The 16265-nt window shown below is 55.1% G+C and overlaps 1 protein-coding gene across 3 annotated transcripts; it reads right to left on the bottom strand.

Moving 5' to 3' along the window:
* Positions 1-2687: 2687 nt before the first annotated feature.
* Positions 2688-13387, bottom strand: SEMA6C (semaphorin 6C). 3 transcript variants are annotated; one of them, XM_007977259.3, is made up of 18 exons: positions 13267-13387; positions 10979-11093; positions 10621-10684; positions 10407-10463; positions 9619-9720; positions 9305-9395; positions 8975-9094; positions 8712-8800; positions 7863-8080; positions 7449-7580; positions 6970-7122; positions 6552-6725; positions 6122-6268; positions 5759-5836; positions 5584-5639; positions 5365-5409; positions 4939-5034; positions 3343-4493 (listed from the first exon to the last, which is right to left on the bottom strand). In XM_007977259.3, exons 1-18 carry the CDS (start codon positions 13385-13387, stop codon positions 3460-3462), a joined length of 2892 nt encoding a protein of 963 aa, XP_007975450.2. In that variant the 3' UTR covers positions 3343-3459. The 3 variants fall into 3 exon arrangements, with proteins under 3 accessions (XP_007975447.2, XP_007975450.2, XP_007975449.2); XM_007977256.3 differs by lacking the exon at positions 4939-5034 and having other exon boundaries at positions 2688-4493; XM_007977258.3 differs by lacking the exons at positions 4939-5034; positions 10979-11093; positions 13267-13387 and adding an exon at positions 10879-10975.
* Positions 13388-16265: the final 2878 nt, after the last annotated feature.

Here is a 16265-nt window from a genome sequence, read left to right as displayed (position 1 = left end):
TTGAGAATGTTGTTTCCTGTTGAGATCCTGTTCGATACACCTGGTAAAGGTAGGTGATCTTTTAGATCTATAGGCTTCATATTTTATCCATGTACTTGAACCTTACTCTCATACATATAACCTTATATTCTTATGAGCCAACAGTTCTGAAGGGTCAACTGCTGGATTAAGTAGCAGAGAGTGACACATACCTGTGTGGTTCTCATGGATGGGACAGTGACATCAAGGAGTTAAAAACCTGAGAGACAGTAATAGCTCAGGCCCTTGTGACTTAGCCCCCAAAGAACCCAAGATGTTGAACAGATTTTCAAGCTCTGTGACTGTGGAACCTTCTGTGTTTCAAGTCCCCAAAGCCTTACACAAACTGATGGACTCTGACGGCTGGGGCCCTGGTTTCTCCATAACCTCCCAGGATGCCTCTGAGAAATCAGCTTAGAAATCCCTGAGGATGATGATTCTATCCTCCTGTTGGCACATTCTAGTTTCCTAAAGACAAAAACTGAGCTAATAGTATGATTTAAAAAAAAAAAAAAAAAGTATTAGCAGATTTCTTGAGGTCATATTTATCCTTCTATTGTCAGGGATAATTTATTTGAATTCATCCTCATTTATTATTCACTACTCCCTATCAGGGAGAGGTATCTGTATTAATGAACTGCATATTTGGTGGAAGTCTACTTTCTTTTGGGTAAATAATTTTCTCACAAAGCACTTAATTTAAATATATATATTCATATGGCACTTTACAAATCCCTGTTGCCATATGTTCTTTCCATTTCTTACCAAAAAAACAGCCTCAAAGAGGTTGGTTGAATTGCCAAGGTCACATAGAAAACAACGGGTAGAGACCCAGGACTGTTGCTCTCACTGCAACATGATTACTTCTGTTAGCTCTGAGAGTTCAGTTTAGATAATCTTTGGCTAAAGAAGTCACCATAGTGATAAATACTAATAAATGAACATACTTTATAATTAAACTACAACCAGGACTTTAACCTATAAATTACTGCTGCCTGCAAAGAATTACAAGATTAAATTTCCATTGTATGTATCTCTCTTTTAGGTCTATATGTAAACCTTAGAATCATTTACCCTTTTTGTTTGTGACCACCTTCAAGGCAAGAACTATATTTGAGTTTTGTCCCTCAGAGGACTGTGAAAGGCTGCAGCCTTGAAATTTTTCCTTGTCCTTGCTTTAAAATCTCGGTTTGAAGAGGATAATGCAGTCAAGTGACTGGATTCTTTACTCCTTCCTTGCTTGCTTTCCTCCAGTATCTAGGAAACTAGCACTGGCCCCGAGGCACCTTGGTTTAAGTAAGGCACCCCATACGGGAAAAACTGAGACCTAAAGGACCACTTCAACCTGGTGAAACAAGCGCCAAGCAAAAAGAGGTCAGACTCTGGAGGACAACCAAATTTGGCCAGACAAGCTTAACTGAAATGGGAGTAATGTTCAGAGAGCATTAAAAAAAAACCCCTGAGGGTAAAATCTATAGATGAAAAGTATAAGGATACAAAGGGAAAGAGATTGCCTATTGAAAACAGATCGCAAACTTAGGAATAGGAATAGCTTATGTGCTAGTCTGAAGAAATTACTATCTCACAAGATACCATGCTGTTGCCTTTAGAAAGCGTTTTCACATTCTAGTACTTGAGCTTCTCAAACCCATTTTTCAGATGAAAAAATGGAGGCTCCGGGCGAAGTTTTGACTAATCATGATCACAAATAATAAAGTGCGTAACTAGAAACAACTTCAGGCTTCTTCCTCAAATTGTTCTCAGCAATTTCCCGCCAAGGACATTTAGGTAGCAGACGGGAAGGGGACTGGTGAGGCTTCCTTAGCAGCAAGGGTTGGCTCGGCCCCCAGGCGGCGCCAGCGGGAGAATGTGGGGCTCGAACTGGGCGGACATGGCAGCCAACTGCGGGTGAAAAACCCCATTTGCAAATTCGCATCAGCTCGGCTGGGCACGGTGGCTGATGCCTGTAATCACATCACTTTGGGAGGCCGAGGCGGGCGGATCACGAGGTCAGGAGTTCAAGACCAGCTTGACCAACATTATGAAACCCCGTCTCTACTAAAAATACAAAAATTAGCCGGACGTGGTGATGCATGCCTGAAATCCCTGCTACTTGGGAGGCTGAGGCAGGAGAAATGCTTGAACCTGGGAGACGGAGGTTGCAGTGAGCCGAGATCAGGCCTCTGCACTCCAGCCTGGGTGACAGAACAAGACCCTGTCTCCAAAAAAAAAAAAAAATTCGCACCAGCTGCCGCCTGCGTTAGGCCTTAAGCGTCTTTAGCGCGAGGGTGGTGGGCGGGGCAGGTGGTCCTGTTCGTCCCTCTCATTGGTGTCGGGGATAATGGACAGATATCCGCAGCCAGTCCCAACCGGAGCAAAGGGAGCATCACGACAGCCACACGCTACCTGGTCCTGAGCGCGCGGAGCTCGAGCGCGGCAGCGGCTTCTTGGGGGGTGGCTAAGCGTGCGTGTGACGCCGCGCGCGCTCTCGTCGCCGGTCCAGCTCTCCGCGGGGTCCTCGCCTTAGGGAAGAGCTGGGGGCAGACCCTTGCCTCCGACAGGGCCGAATCCTTTGCTGTTTTTTTGCAGCCTACCCTTCATGCGACCCAAAATCTTCCAGCCAAGTTCTCCTCAGGACAAGATTTTCTGATGTGGAACTTCAAGTAACGTACGCTGTAGCTTCGTTTTATTTCTCAAAAAATTCCCTCCGCCGCCCCATCCCATAGACTAGGCCTTTAAGAAAGTCCCTCTTACCTCGATCCAGAAACGAGCTCCGAGGGCCTTCCCCAGCCCCAACTAAACTTTACGGGGTCTCCCGGGCCCTGGCTCACCTCGACACCATTAGTTCGCTCGTCTCCTTTAGGAAATCTTTCCAGACTCCCCCCGCGGCGAGACCGCAGCCATCCCCTTTCCCGGGAGAGCCCTGGGCCCAGATAAAGGCAGAGGGCGAGGGCGCCCAGAGCGAGCCGACCGACTGCCGCCCTCCCCTGCCCGAGTAAAGTCAGGCAGCGGCTGCGGACACGGCTGTATTGGGAAGCGGAGGCTCCTACACAGTAGGAGAGGCACGTCCCAGACCCGGGAGGCCCGAGGACTCTGGACACAGCGCGCGCGGCCCGCCCGGGGCCCAGTCTCTGCGGGAGCCCCGAGGGGCGAGTTAAGGCAGCTTGGCTGGAAGGGAGCGGGGAGTGGGAGTCCGCCAGCTCCCCCCGAAATGCTGGCTCACTGAGGGGACGGGCTTCTCACCTCCCACTCCTCTCTCGAGGACAGGGGGAAAGACAGTCAATAAATAAACCCGAGGCGAAAAGGGGCCTCGGGAGACTCTGCGAGTCGGGAAGGCTGGAGGTGCGGGGCGAGGGGGCGGTGAGACGTCCTGAGGAGCGTCCAGCTCGCGGCCGAGAGGACTCGGGCGCCCCCCACGCTGTAGGCTGTAGGCTGCTCCCTTTAAAAGTTGAAACGGCCGCCGTTCGGGACGGCCTGGCGGGAGGAGGGCCCGACGAGGGGAGGCTTCGGGGACAACTGGGGCTTCTCGACGTCCACCCTCTTCAGGGCGCGGCCCCGGTAGCCCTCCGGCCGGCCCGGGTACAGGAGGTGCCTCCCGGGACCCCCGGAGTACCTGGAGGGACCTCCCGAGGGGACTCGAGTGAGCAGAGCAGGGGGGGCCTGGTGGCCGGAGAAAGGTAACCTCCGGCCTCCGCCGACGCCCAGCCGGGGAGCGGGGGCGGAGAGCGCGGGCCGGGCGGGGGCAGAGGCGCACCTGCCCTCGGGGGGCACGTCCAGCCTCAGCGGCGGGGCACACTCGTGGGACCTGGGGCTGGGGCAACCCAAGAGGGCGGGGGTGGGCTCCGGCGGGAGCACCCGCGAGGTTAAAGGGGTGGGGGGCTCGGCCCCCTTTCTGGGCGGCTGCGGGCCGTGCAGGTAGCGCAGCAGTTCCTCCAGGGTGGTGACTTCCACGGCCTGCCCGGGACAGCCGGGCGGCGGCGGCCTCACCAGCACTCGGGGCGCAGGCCCGCCCGCCGCGTGCCCGCCCCGTGAGCGGCCTGGGCCCTCCTTGGCGTTGTTCCTGTTCTGGTTCCACTCCCAGGGGTCCCCGGCGGCGCGGAGGTGCTTGACCGGCAGCTCTGGCGTGGACTCGGGGGTGGGCAGGCAGGTCAGCTCCGGCGGGGGCACGCCCTCCGGAGGCGGCAGGAAGGTGGTGTAGAGCTGCGGCGTCTGCACCGCGTCTCCGTCCTTGGACGGCGGCGGGGGCTCTGGGCCCCCACCGTGGAGCCGGGCCAAACTGCGGAGGGAGAGAGGGCGCGGGAGCCCCGGAGTCTCGATGTCCTTGCCCCGACGTCGGTGGGCGCGGCGACAAGCACAGGAGACCAGGAGGCCAGAGACTGAGGCGCCCAGGGCAAAAGCTGCGGCCACACTGGCCAGGAGGAGTGGGATGGGGACGGAGCGGGAGGCCGAGGCTGGGGGCAGGTCCCGGCGCACGCCTGCCGACCAAGAGGGAGGAGGGAGGCTCAGCCAAGGGGAGGCGGTGCGGGGCACCTAGGCCCAGAGGCGCCGCCGGCAGTTCCCAGGCCTGACATCATCGTCCCTCCGGCTGCTACTCAGCCTCACTCCCACAGCCTTCGCCATCCTCAGGATTCACATCCCCTGACCCCTCAGCATACAGCCCACGCACTACCCCTCACACTCGGGCCAGAGCTTGGGCCTGGGGATCCCCCATCCCACTTCTGGCCTCTGTAGCCATGCCAAGAGCAACTGCCAACAACTGCCCGTGCAGGAGGACTTGGGGCTGGGATGCCCAATTCTGGGGAGGGGAGGCTCCAAACAGGCGTTAGTGAGCACCAAACACCAGTCAGTGAGGGGCTTAGAACGCTCTGAGAATCAGCAGCCCCACACTTCACTCCTGTCCCTCCCAGGTAGCCCTCTTACCCCGAGTGTGAGCTCCAAGAGTGGAAGACGGGGGCCGGGGGTGGGCATCACTGGGGGGACTGGGGGTCCCAGGGGAAGGGCCAGGACCCGGAAGCACTGGTGGCAGAGACCAGGTCAGAGCCAGTGAGGCCCCTAATCTCTACCCCTGACACCCTTCCAGGGGTCCTTCCTCCCTCCTGTGGAACGCCAGCCTCTAGTTTCTTCTGGGCCTGGGGGAGAGCTCATCATGCAGGACACTGATTTATTTGTTCAAAAAGTACCCTACTGTGTGCCAAGTACTGAGCTACATGCTGGGTATCTGGAGGATGCCGACCCTTTTCCGATACTCCCAGGGTATTCAGAATGCTGCTCTGCTGCTACCACAGGACATACACTCAGGTATGTGGGCTGAGCAAGGGAAGGTGAAGTTGGGACAAGAGGACTCACCATAAGCAGAATCCCCAGGGCCAGACTGACTCCCAGTAGCTCCGTCTATGAAGAAGGGAGAGGGTGAAGATGGGGGGAAGGAGAAGCTTCATGAAGAACTGATGGGGTGACTGTGCCACAGAAGGAGAGAAGGACAAAAGCCCAAGCCTGGGATGGTGTCTGTGGCCATCATGGCCATGTGCAGCTTTGGCGGCAACCGCAGCCACCTCTTCTGTTTACCTTGGCAGTCACCATGCTCCATGGATTCGTGGTTCCCAGCCTGATCCACATCAGTCCTAGGAGGAAAACGAAGTGGCTCTAGAATTCTGCACCTTGTCCCTATCTCCCACTCTGGCCCTCAGCTCTTAGTGGTGGGGAATTTTATGCTTAGGAAGCCCAAGGACCTGTCACTTACCCACCAGGTTCCCTGATATCCACACAGCCCCTGGAGCTATGCCATCCACAGTATGGGTCCTGAGAAGCCAAACAGCTCCTAGGGAAAACAGGTGTGTGAGGCTGGATCCCCTTCTACTCCAGTCACTTTCCATTCTGCTGCCTCTTCCCACCCTGGCTTACAGGAGTCTCTCAGCCTCATTCTCTCTTGTCCACCTCAGTCTCTCCACACCCTGGTTGCTGCCCACCTTCAGAATGCTTGAGGTACCTACGCACCCCGCAGCCATCCCCTGTGTTTCTCTGCCACCCCAAAGACCTTCGTTTCTGTGCTCTTGCTGGCCCGGGGAGCTTGCCCACATAGGGCCTGGCCTCAGACCCCTCTCACCTCTGACAGGCCCCATGCCGGGCACATCGGCTGAGAGGGAGGTAGACAATACAGCCAGAAAAAGCCACAAAGAGCCTGTGACCCTCAGTGTCCAGCTCCAGCCCTATGATCCGTCGTGCTGTTTGGGCTGCCCGCTTCCCACTGCACCTAGGGTGAGGCCAAAAGGAACCAGAGATGGACAGATGAGGCTACCTTTTCCCTGCGTGAGTGGAAGAACAGAAAGGGGGGAGGCGCACAAGCAGCTGAGCATAACCCATGGAGCTGCCCTGCCCTACCACACTGTCCAGTCTTCTCACCAAGCCTCTCTAACCCAGAGCTCCCACCCTGCAAAAGCCAATGTTTTTGATGTTTCCAACCTATTCCCACATCTGCTGCTGCTACTCCCATCCCATCCCTGCTCTGCGGGGAGCCTCCCCTCCAAAGGCCTCACCGGGCAGGGCTGTAGGCATCAATCTCTTCCAGGAGGATGGGCTCAGGTCCCCCGGATCGCCCACCTGGGGGCAGCACCTTCAGCACTGTCCCATCGTTGGAGCCAAGGAACATGACTGTGATGTTACTGTGGGGACCAGCCATGCCATCCACAGCTACTTGGGTCAGTAGGGCCCTGGAGGAAAGGGCCTCAGGTCAGGGAACCTGTCTAGTGGAAGCCTGAGCATTTCAGGGAGAGCCCAGCTGTCCTGATAGCTGTGCCTGTGCCCTTCCCCCAGGTCCCAGGGCTCCCTTCTTAGCTCTCTCCCTTCTACTTTCACAAGTTCTTCCTCCTGCCAATGCGGTTCACCTTATTGGGTCAAAGAAAGAGGAGGGTGGCTGAGAATGGGGGCAGTGGTCAGTGTTTTTCAGCACCATACCTGCTAGTGAGAGTGAGTAGAGGCTGATGGGTGGCAGGTGGTACAGCGGGGTCCAGCAGCGGGTGAGCCTTGATGAAGGTCAGGACATCATCAGGGAGGTCTCGAGAAGAGGAGAACAAGGCAGCTCCCCCTACTCCTGCACAGGATCCTGGTCTGGTGGGTGAATGGGAAGGGGCTGCCTTGGGACTGGGAGCTGGAGCTCAGTTAAGCTCTGTGCCCCCTACTGCTCCCAAACCTGATTCAGTTAAGCTCTGTGCCCCCTACTGCTCCCAAACCTGACTGGAAAGCCTTGCTCCCCCTCCACACAGACACTCACAGCACTGTTCCCTTCCCTGCCGCAGCTCTTCGGCCCCGCTGCCACCCCACTATAGCTCCCCACCCTGAGGCCTTAGACATCTCACTCACTCCTCACAATCCCATCTTGGGGGCAGACGCTGCTTGCTTATGCCCCCACAAAAGCCATTTTCCATCCTGGGTACCTGGGTGAGGGGACCCTGTCCTCAGACACAGGAGTCCAGGCCCCATCCAGACTCCTCTGCTCCTTGAACTTGCCCTCAAATCCACGCTCAATCTCATCCAGGTAGAAGGCGCAGACGGCAGAGCCAGGGATGCTGGAGGAGCCAGAAAAGATGCAGGATAGGTGTTGAAAGGAACTGCACAAGTTCCCCCAGGAAGAAGTGGTGGCACCCTTCACACCACGTTAGGAGGTAGAGACTGAGGCAGTGAGGCAGCCACTGGGTGCCACACTAGGAGAAAAAATGGTGGGCGACACAGCAAACTGGCTTTGCTCGGAGGTTCCCTTAACTGCCCCCATCAGTAGGCTGTGAAAGGGGAGTTTGGAGGCTGATGAGGCAGGGGACAGATTGGGTCACACTAGTCAGCCTAGTACCAACCTATTGGTCTGGGTGGTGAAGACCCCAAAGAGAGCAGAGCGGCCATGCAGGTTCACAGGCCCAGTCAAGGCCTGTAAAACGTCAAAATAGAAAGTAGAGTCCCCAGGGACAGAGCAGTTGAGCCGCAGCTTCAGGAAGGATGTCCAGTGGCGGTCCAAGGCCCGAGGCGAGCCGCCCATGTCACGTTTACATACTCGGGCTACGCGGGAGAACTGCACCTAGGGGAGGAGAGTGGAGTAGACAATGGTGAGACAGACCCACAGGGCCAGCTGCGTGCAAGGAGTGTGGTGAGTTAAGAGCACCAAGGGGCCGGGCGCGGTGGCTCACGCCTGTAACCTCAGCACTTTGGGAGACTGAGGCGGGCGGATCACGAGGTCAGGAGATCGAGACCATCCTGGCTAATTCAGTGAAACCCCATCTCTACTAAAAATACAAAAAAATTAGCCAGGCGAGGTGGCAGGCACCTGTAGAGCCAGCTACTCGGAAGGCTGAGGCAGGAGAATGGCGTGAATCCGGGAGGCGGAGCTTGCAGTGAGCCGAGATCACGCCACTGCACTCCAGCCTGGGTGACAGAGCGAGACTCCGTCTCAAAAAAAAAAAAAAAGCACCAAGGGAGCAATGTGAGGGGCACAGTGAATGAAGGGTGTGGCATGGTAGGACAGTTTGAGTCAAGGGTGAGGGACAAGCAGGATGTGGGGGCAGATGGCTCAGGGCTATTCCAAGTTGAGGGGTGAGAGTCCAGGGAATTGCTTGTGGAGATTATGGTCAGGAGCTCTCTTCGCACTCAGACTGGCTCCTCAGGATCCAGCAGAACCCTCCAGCTACCCACCCTGATGCCCACCTCCTTACCCTTCCCAGCCGAGCATCCTCCACAGAGACCTCGCGGAAGAAGAAGTAGACATGGTCTCCATGCTCCAAGGCATGGACAAAGTGTGGCTCTAAGATGGGGAATGACAGGAAAGGGTATAGAAGAGTATCTGTACCTGCTCAGAAGCTCCTGGCCCCACATCGCTCTCCCCATTGCGTACGTACACATTACCACACCATCTGCCTGCTCCCCACCACAGTCCTCCCCCCCAGGAACAGTCTCCTTTCCCCAGGCCCGCCCTGACCTCGGAGCCACTTGGAGTCGTACTTGGCGGAGCGGAGTGGGGGCTGGGGCCCAAGGCTTCTGTAAACTACAGCATCACTGGCCTGGAAATCCGCAGCTGTGGCTGAGTACAGGCTGCCCTCTGGAGGGATGGATGGAGTGGGGTCAGGGGAGGGCTTAGGGATCTGTATCCTGCCTCTTCTTGGGCCTCCCGCACCCCTACCTAGGCCTGGCCCTGGCCCCTACCTCAACCCTCCACTCAGGGGAATGGGGGAAAGACCCACTGGGAGAGGAGCTGAGGCAGGAGCTCCCTCCAGCCACACGCTTTTTTCTCACATGCCCGGCTGCACACCTGCAAAGACGGCTACGTTGGACTGGGTGGCATCAAAGGGGCATCGAGCCTGCCCACTCAGTTCCTCGCCCTCCTGCTGCAGCGAAGTTATCTGGGGACAGAGGGAGCAGATGCCTAGAACCTTCAGGGTCTTGGAGTCTGGCTCCACAGCCTATTCCCTCCTGTCCCGTTGCCTCCTCCCCAGCCCCTCTGGACCCTTGAATTCTGGGCACTCCCATTCCCCTACCCCAGTTCCTGGTCCTTTCCCATCAAACCAATTGCCCATCTTGGGGTCCCCCCAACTCCCATCCTAACCCCCACCCTGTCTTTTATACCCCATAGCTGCGGCACACAGGACTGAATGAGTTCGTTCCACAGGCAAGGAGCGTCTGGGAGTCCCAGGGAACAAGAACACGAATATAGTTGTAGCACTCGTCCTAGAGAACCCAAAATTCTAGGTCAGTGACAGAGGGTCCTGGGACTGAGACCAGGAGGTAATAGAAAGATGGGCTAACAGGGCAGGCACGGTGGCTCACGCCTGTAATCCTAGCACTTTGGGAGGCCAAGGTGGGCAGACTGCCTGAGCTCAGGAGTTCAAGACCAGCCTGGGCAACACGGTGAAACCTCGTTTCTACTAAAATACAAAAAACTAGCCAGGCGTGGCAATGTGCGCCTGTAATCCCAGCTACTTGGGAGGCTGAGGCAGGAGAATCACTTGAACCATGGAGGCGGAGGTTGCAGTGAGCCAAGATCAAGATCGTGCCATTGCACTCCAGCCTGGGCGGCAGGCTGAGACTCCGTCTCCAAAAAAAAAAAAAAAAGAAAGGTGGGCTACTCCTCTTGAGCGCAACAGAGCAATGCGAGATAAAGTCCCAAGTAAGCTGTTTGCTGGCCCTCTGGCCTTAGGCAAATCCTTTGGCCTCTGTGAGGAGCCTCACTTTTCTTTTCTGTGAGGCATGAAAGAGAAACTGAAAATCGGGAATTCTCTTTCCTTTCTATTTTCTCCTGTGGCCTGGGATGGAAAAAGTGTGAAGGAAATTTGGCATAGTAGAGGACCAGTTGGACAGGGACTGGGGGCAGAGTAATCCTCTCCTTCCCTCCACATTCTCGTCTCACTCCTTACCGTCAGCTTTCCCCGTACAGCACAGTTCTCCACATCTTGGCTTCTCCATGTTAGATACTAAAGGGAGAAGTTGAAGAGGGAAAATCAGGGGGCAACTGGGTTCCCTCCTCACATTATGGTTCCTTTTGGATTCTTCTTCCCACCCACCTGACCCCCATTAGACCTTTCCCAGCCTCATCTCCATGTCTGCACCTCTTCCCACACAGCCCCTCACCTTGTTGGGCACCAGCCCCTCCCCTTCTTCTTGGGCTTGAAGATCGAAGGAGAAAACGTGATCCCTGAAGGGGTAGGTAAGGAGGGATCAGAGCCTAGTCAAGGCACCCCAGCTGAGCTCCTTAGCCCCCACCTTACCCACAGTCAGCTGTTCAGGGACAAACAGTGCAGACCTTCTGCCCCTCCCCTCCCCACTTCCTCCATGCCTTGGCATTTGTGCTCTGGGTCCAAGCATGTCCACGCCCCGTGGCTTGTGCACCTGCATGTGTCCCCTGCAAGATGCTGCAGTGGCCATGCAGGTCCCATGTCTGCCCAGGAGCATGCATGTCTGCCCCACAACTGTGCCACGGCCAGTTTACCGGGCAGCCACTAGCAAGGTCCGGTTCAAGGTCAGGAATCTCTGAAAGTCCAGCCCAAGTTCTGCAGCCACAGCATCATCCTCCAGGCCCCGAAACCAGGATAATGGGGAAGAACCTAGAGGACACAGAGAGGTAGGGTGCTGAGGACCAGCCAGGATATCACAAACTTCCCCAACACCCTCTCCAACCAGATGAAACCCAGCAGCGGACACAGTGGATGTGTGAGGTTAGAGTACCCAAAAGCTATTCTTAATACCAATAACACTGAGTACTTAACCTCTGCCAAACACAGTGTTAGCACTTCACACACATTGTCTCATTGAATACATGGTCTATGAGGTAGCTTTGGCCCCATTTTACAGATGAGGAGCCTGAGGCTAGAAGTCATTTAGGAATTTGCTTATTTAGCTGGGAAGTGGCAATATCAGAATTCAGATCCAGGTCTGTCTGCCTCCAGAGTTGAGCCTAGTCCCTTCTTGGAACTGCCTTACGGTTAGCAATTTCCTTTCACTCCCACCTTGTGCACTGTCCCACTGGAGCATTTATTCACTCCGTTTCTCCCAGCCCTCTGCACCCTCCCCTCAAGGCTCTTCACAGGCCACCTCAGCCCTCCAAGGTTTCTGCCTCCTCTGACCACCTCACCTCCAGCATCCACCTGGCCGGATCATGATGGAAATCACAGTCATCAGTGGTCAAAGGATAGCCAGAGTTCAGGGATAAATGATTTAACATTTACAATGTGCCGGGCGCGGTGGCTCACACCTGTAATCCCAGCACTTTGGGAGGCCAAGGCGGGTGGATCACAAGGTCAGGAGATTGAGACCATCCTGGCTAACACGGTAAAACCCCGTCTCTACCAAAAGTTCAAAAAATTAGCCGGGCATGGTGGCGGGTGCCTATACTCCTAGCTACTTGGCAGGCTGAGGGAGGACAATGGCATGAACCCAGGAGGCGGAGGTTGCAGGGAGCCGAGATCGCGCCGTTGCACTCCAGCCTGGGCAACAGTGCAAGACTCCGTCTCAAAAAACAAAACAAAAAAAATTTATAATGTGCTTGGAGCTGCTTCTAGTACATAGGAGTGTTTGCTATTCTTATATATCCCTCAACAATTACTCCCAGTAACCCAACTGCAGTTCCTCCATCTTTAAAATTACTCTAAATCCTACAAATATAACAGGAACTGCAAATAGATAAAGGTTTTTCTCAGAAAAAGTGGGTTTATGCTTTCTATCATGGTGGGCTTATTGGTGGTACCAGTGGTAGAGAGGTGGGTAAGAGGTGTTGGGAACCACTGAACTAGTATTAGGCCTTCTCTATGTAGCTAAGAATAACAGCAAACCCATATAAAGCATTTATTTGTGCCGTACCGTGTTCTCAGCACTTTACATGTATAACCTCATTTAATCCCTAAATAATTCCATGAGGTAGAAGACTGTTTTGTTTTTGTTTTTTGAGATGGAGCTTCACTCTCGTTGCCCAAACTGGAGTGCAATGGTGCAATCTCGGCTCACTGCAACCTCCGCCTCCTGGGTTCAAGCAATTCTCCCACCTTAGCCTCCCAAGTAGCTGGGGTTACAGGCGCATGCCACCAAGCCCAGCTAATTTTTTGTATTTTTAGTAGAAACAGGGTTCCACCATGTTAGCCAGGCAGGTCTCCAACTCCCGACCTCAGGTGATCCGCCCACCTTGGCCTCCCAAAGTGCTGGGATTACAGGCGTGAGCCACTGTGCCTGGCGACTTTTTTTTTTTTAATCTGCTTTTTTTTTTTTAAAGAGATGGGGTAGGGGGTTGGGGGGTGGGAGGACTCTGGCTGTGTTGCCCAGGCTGGACTGCAGTGGCTAATCACAGGCACCATCACAGAGCACTACATCCTGGGCTCAAGTGATCTTCCTGCCTCAGCCTCCTGAGTACCCACCACTGGCTCAGAATACTATTATATTCATTTTACAGCTGAGGAGACTGAGACAAAGAAAGGTTAAGTAACTTAATCAGGGTCATACAGCTAGTGAGCAGCTTAGCAGGGATTCAGACCTGCTAAGGTTTGGTCTAGCTGAGAGTCCACGTTCTTAACGTCCACACGATGCTGCCTGTAAGTGAAGAAACCAGGCCCAGGAATGAGAAGCAGCTGGCAGGAGGTGTCAGCTCACTCTACCTGTTTGCTTCCTTTTGCTGGTCTGGCTGTCAGCTTCCTTGAGGCTGGGGGCCTTCCTGCATCTTGCCTCCCACACAGGGGGTCTCAGTCTCTAATTGTTCACAGAGATGGGGCAAGGTAGGTACTGGGCACTCACCTTGAAGGTCAGAAATCAACAGAGGGAGGGGGTCCTGGGGAAAGGCGGCCTGAGTATGGGGAAGCGAGAGCAGCAGGAGCAGCAGCAGCAGCAAGGGCATGAAGTGGGGGGCACGGGGCATCCTGTGTGGGGCAGCTCAGGCCCCAGGGGGTGCCCCCTCACCCATATGCCGGCCCTGAAAGGGGAGACAGGGAAAAGTGGGGGAGGAGCCAAGTTCCCTCTCCCCTGATGCAAGCCAGCAGGCTCCTCTCCTGGTCTATCCCCAGAAGACCCTGTGGGGTAGGGGAAAAGAACCCTGTCTCCAGCACTGTCCCAGTCCCAGCCAGTTGTCATTGTCACTCAAGGTCCTTCCCTCTCCAACTGGCCCGAACTGGCTGCTGTGAGGCCTGCATGCACGACCCCAGGTAAGGACAGGACACACCCGCTCCCCCCCTCAGCCTTCTCACTCAGCTTTTCCTCTTCTCTCCTGACTGGGTCTGGGACATTCAGTAGGTGACACCTCCTGACCCCCCTCTTGCTAACCCCTTCTCAGCTATAATTAGAGACTGAAGCCTTAAAATTATAAATAGTGACTCCTTGGCACTGGGAGAAGGAAGAGGGCACCATGTCTGACTCCCCCTCCCTCCCAGACACCCCACAGCACTCTGGGAGCAATGCAGGCACTGCGCCTAGCCGGGGGCAGCTGTGTGGCTGCCACTGTCCTTTCGAGAGTTGAGGAAGATAGAGTTGGGGGAAGCAGCCTAGAGGTCACTGTCCTGGTCTAAGCTCATGGTCCGGGGGCCCTTTCCACTGCTAGGGAAGAAACTGAGTAGGGAGGAGAGTTGGTGGGGGGGACTGTCTTCACCAAAAATGAATGTGCATCAAAGCCAGATCAGAGGCTAAATTTAGCTCTGGCTGCAGCTGTCTGCCCGACCACTGTGCCACCCCCTCCAGGCTCTCTAGCCCCCTGCTCCTTCCCTGGCTCCTAAGAACCAGTGCATGTACTTGAGTGGGGAAGAGCAGACCCACCCCCTGTGAGAAACCAGGGGTACAAGGGACTAGTGAAGCAAAATGGCTAAACGTGCCCCTCTTTCCCTTCCTTCCCTCATCCGCTGCCTCTGAAATTAAAATATAAATAATTCAGTGACAGGCAGGTAATTGTAGCCCAAAGTCCAGGAAAAGATGGATATGGTGGAAGAGATGGTGAGACAGGTCTTCCACCCATCAGCCTTCCTCAGCCAAATGACCCTGTCTGGGGCCCACAGTAGGAGGTATATACCAGCTTCCTGCTTTCCCCTAAAATTGAAGTGAGGGGCTTGGTTGGCTCCAAAAATCAGGTCAAGAAGGGTGAGAATCCTCTCTTTTGTGAACAGGTAACTATCCTTCACCAATCCTTAGTTGCCCATCCCACCGTGTCCCCTAGAACAGACCCTAAGCTTCCATGCCAAGCACCCTTCCATCTCCCCAGTAATTCTACTCTTGGAGCCAGGACCCAAGTGTCCCCCCACCCCCAATCCAGCATCATTGGTGGGGAGGCTGACGTCAGGTGGGGTCCCAAGAGAGCTGGAGGAGGGAAGAGAGTAGGAACACCTAATGATGACCCCCACTTCCCCAGGGGCAGAGTAGCAGCTAGCTAACGACCCTCTGGTGTTGAAAGGCTGGGCCTTCCTCCCTCCCCTGACATGTTTCCGGATACTGTTGTTCCCAGGGGAAAAGAAAGGAAGAGAAAGGGACATAGCTTGTCTCTCATCCTCCCCAACCTGCTCTTCCCACCACCCCCCTGCCTCCAAGTTGCCCTGAGCAACTGGTATCTTCACCCTGGAAACAACTTTGGTCTCTGGCAAGTGGGGAGAAGAGCCGGCCCCTCTTCTTGCTCCCTGCTCATGCCTGCTTCCACCCCGTGCCCTCAGTAGCTGCTGCCCTTTCCTTACCTGGGGTGGTGACTCCTTTGGGGGCTTGAGTGGGATAGGAAACCTCTGACCTGATGGAAGACAGGACAAAGGAGGGAAGAGACTGTGTTACACTCCCCTTACCACATCCCTTACAAGTAAATATAAAAATTCAAGAAAAGTCTGCTGAGGCTTGGGTAGGGGAGATGCTGCCTTGAAAATGGGAGGAAGCTGATGACACTTCTTAATAGTTTGGTTACAAAGGTGCTGGTAGCTTCATGCCCAGAGATGTAGGGGAAGGGGATGGCCCCTTTCTAGAAACTCCTAGAACTACAGGGCTAGCCTTGGCAAAGGGGGTCACTGGGAGAGTTTGTGGGGCATGGCGACCACTCCCATGTTAAAACCCTCAGAATCCAATAGCCTTCTTAGCAAAAGCGCGTTAGCTAGGGACAATAGAGGCTAATTTGCATCTCATTTACATGCTCTTCATTTCCAGGCAAAATGATCTGATAGCAAGCACCCTCGGCCCTTTCCTTCCTCCCTGAGAGAGCAGGCTGTGCCTCCCTTCCACCCACTCTACACACACACACACACACACACTCTCTCACACCCCACTTTAGGCTGGATTAGTCCAGCCTCTAAAAACGCTTGGCTGGCCTTTGCATTGGCCCTCTAGACTCAACTATGATACATCTTTAAGAGGGCTTCTTGTAGCTGTTTTTGGGGAGCAGCATCTGGTCAGCTCCTCAACTCCTGGCCTGGAGAAAAGATCACTCTGCCCTGGAAGAATCCGAGCTGCTTCACACCCCCCATCTGAAGCACATGGGAGAGACCTGGCTGATTCTCCCCTTTCCAGATCCTCCCCTTGCTGGGAAGAGGAAACAGCCCTTCTCTCTCCTGGCCCCGAAGCCACCTCTGGGGAGTGGTTGGGGTCATAGCCAGAGTCTAGCAGAGCTGTGGAAGGGATGGAGAAGGGGAGACTGGGCTGGGGACAATAGCAGGAAGCCTTTGGGCTGGTCGCCCGCCCCAGTCCACCTTCCTCAGAGGGAGCAGGGTCGCGCCAAGGAGCCTGTGGAACCGGAGCCTTCCTTTCTCCAAGCCATTTCCCCCACTCTTAGCCCTTAGCCCCAC

The sequence above is a fragment of the Chlorocebus sabaeus genome, chromosome 20, assembly GCF_047675955.1.
Source record: "Chlorocebus sabaeus isolate Y175 chromosome 20, mChlSab1.0.hap1, whole genome shotgun sequence".
Lineage (NCBI taxonomy): Eukaryota > Metazoa > Chordata > Mammalia > Primates > Cercopithecidae > Chlorocebus > Chlorocebus sabaeus.
This window is presented reverse-complemented; position numbering and strand designations above follow the sequence as displayed.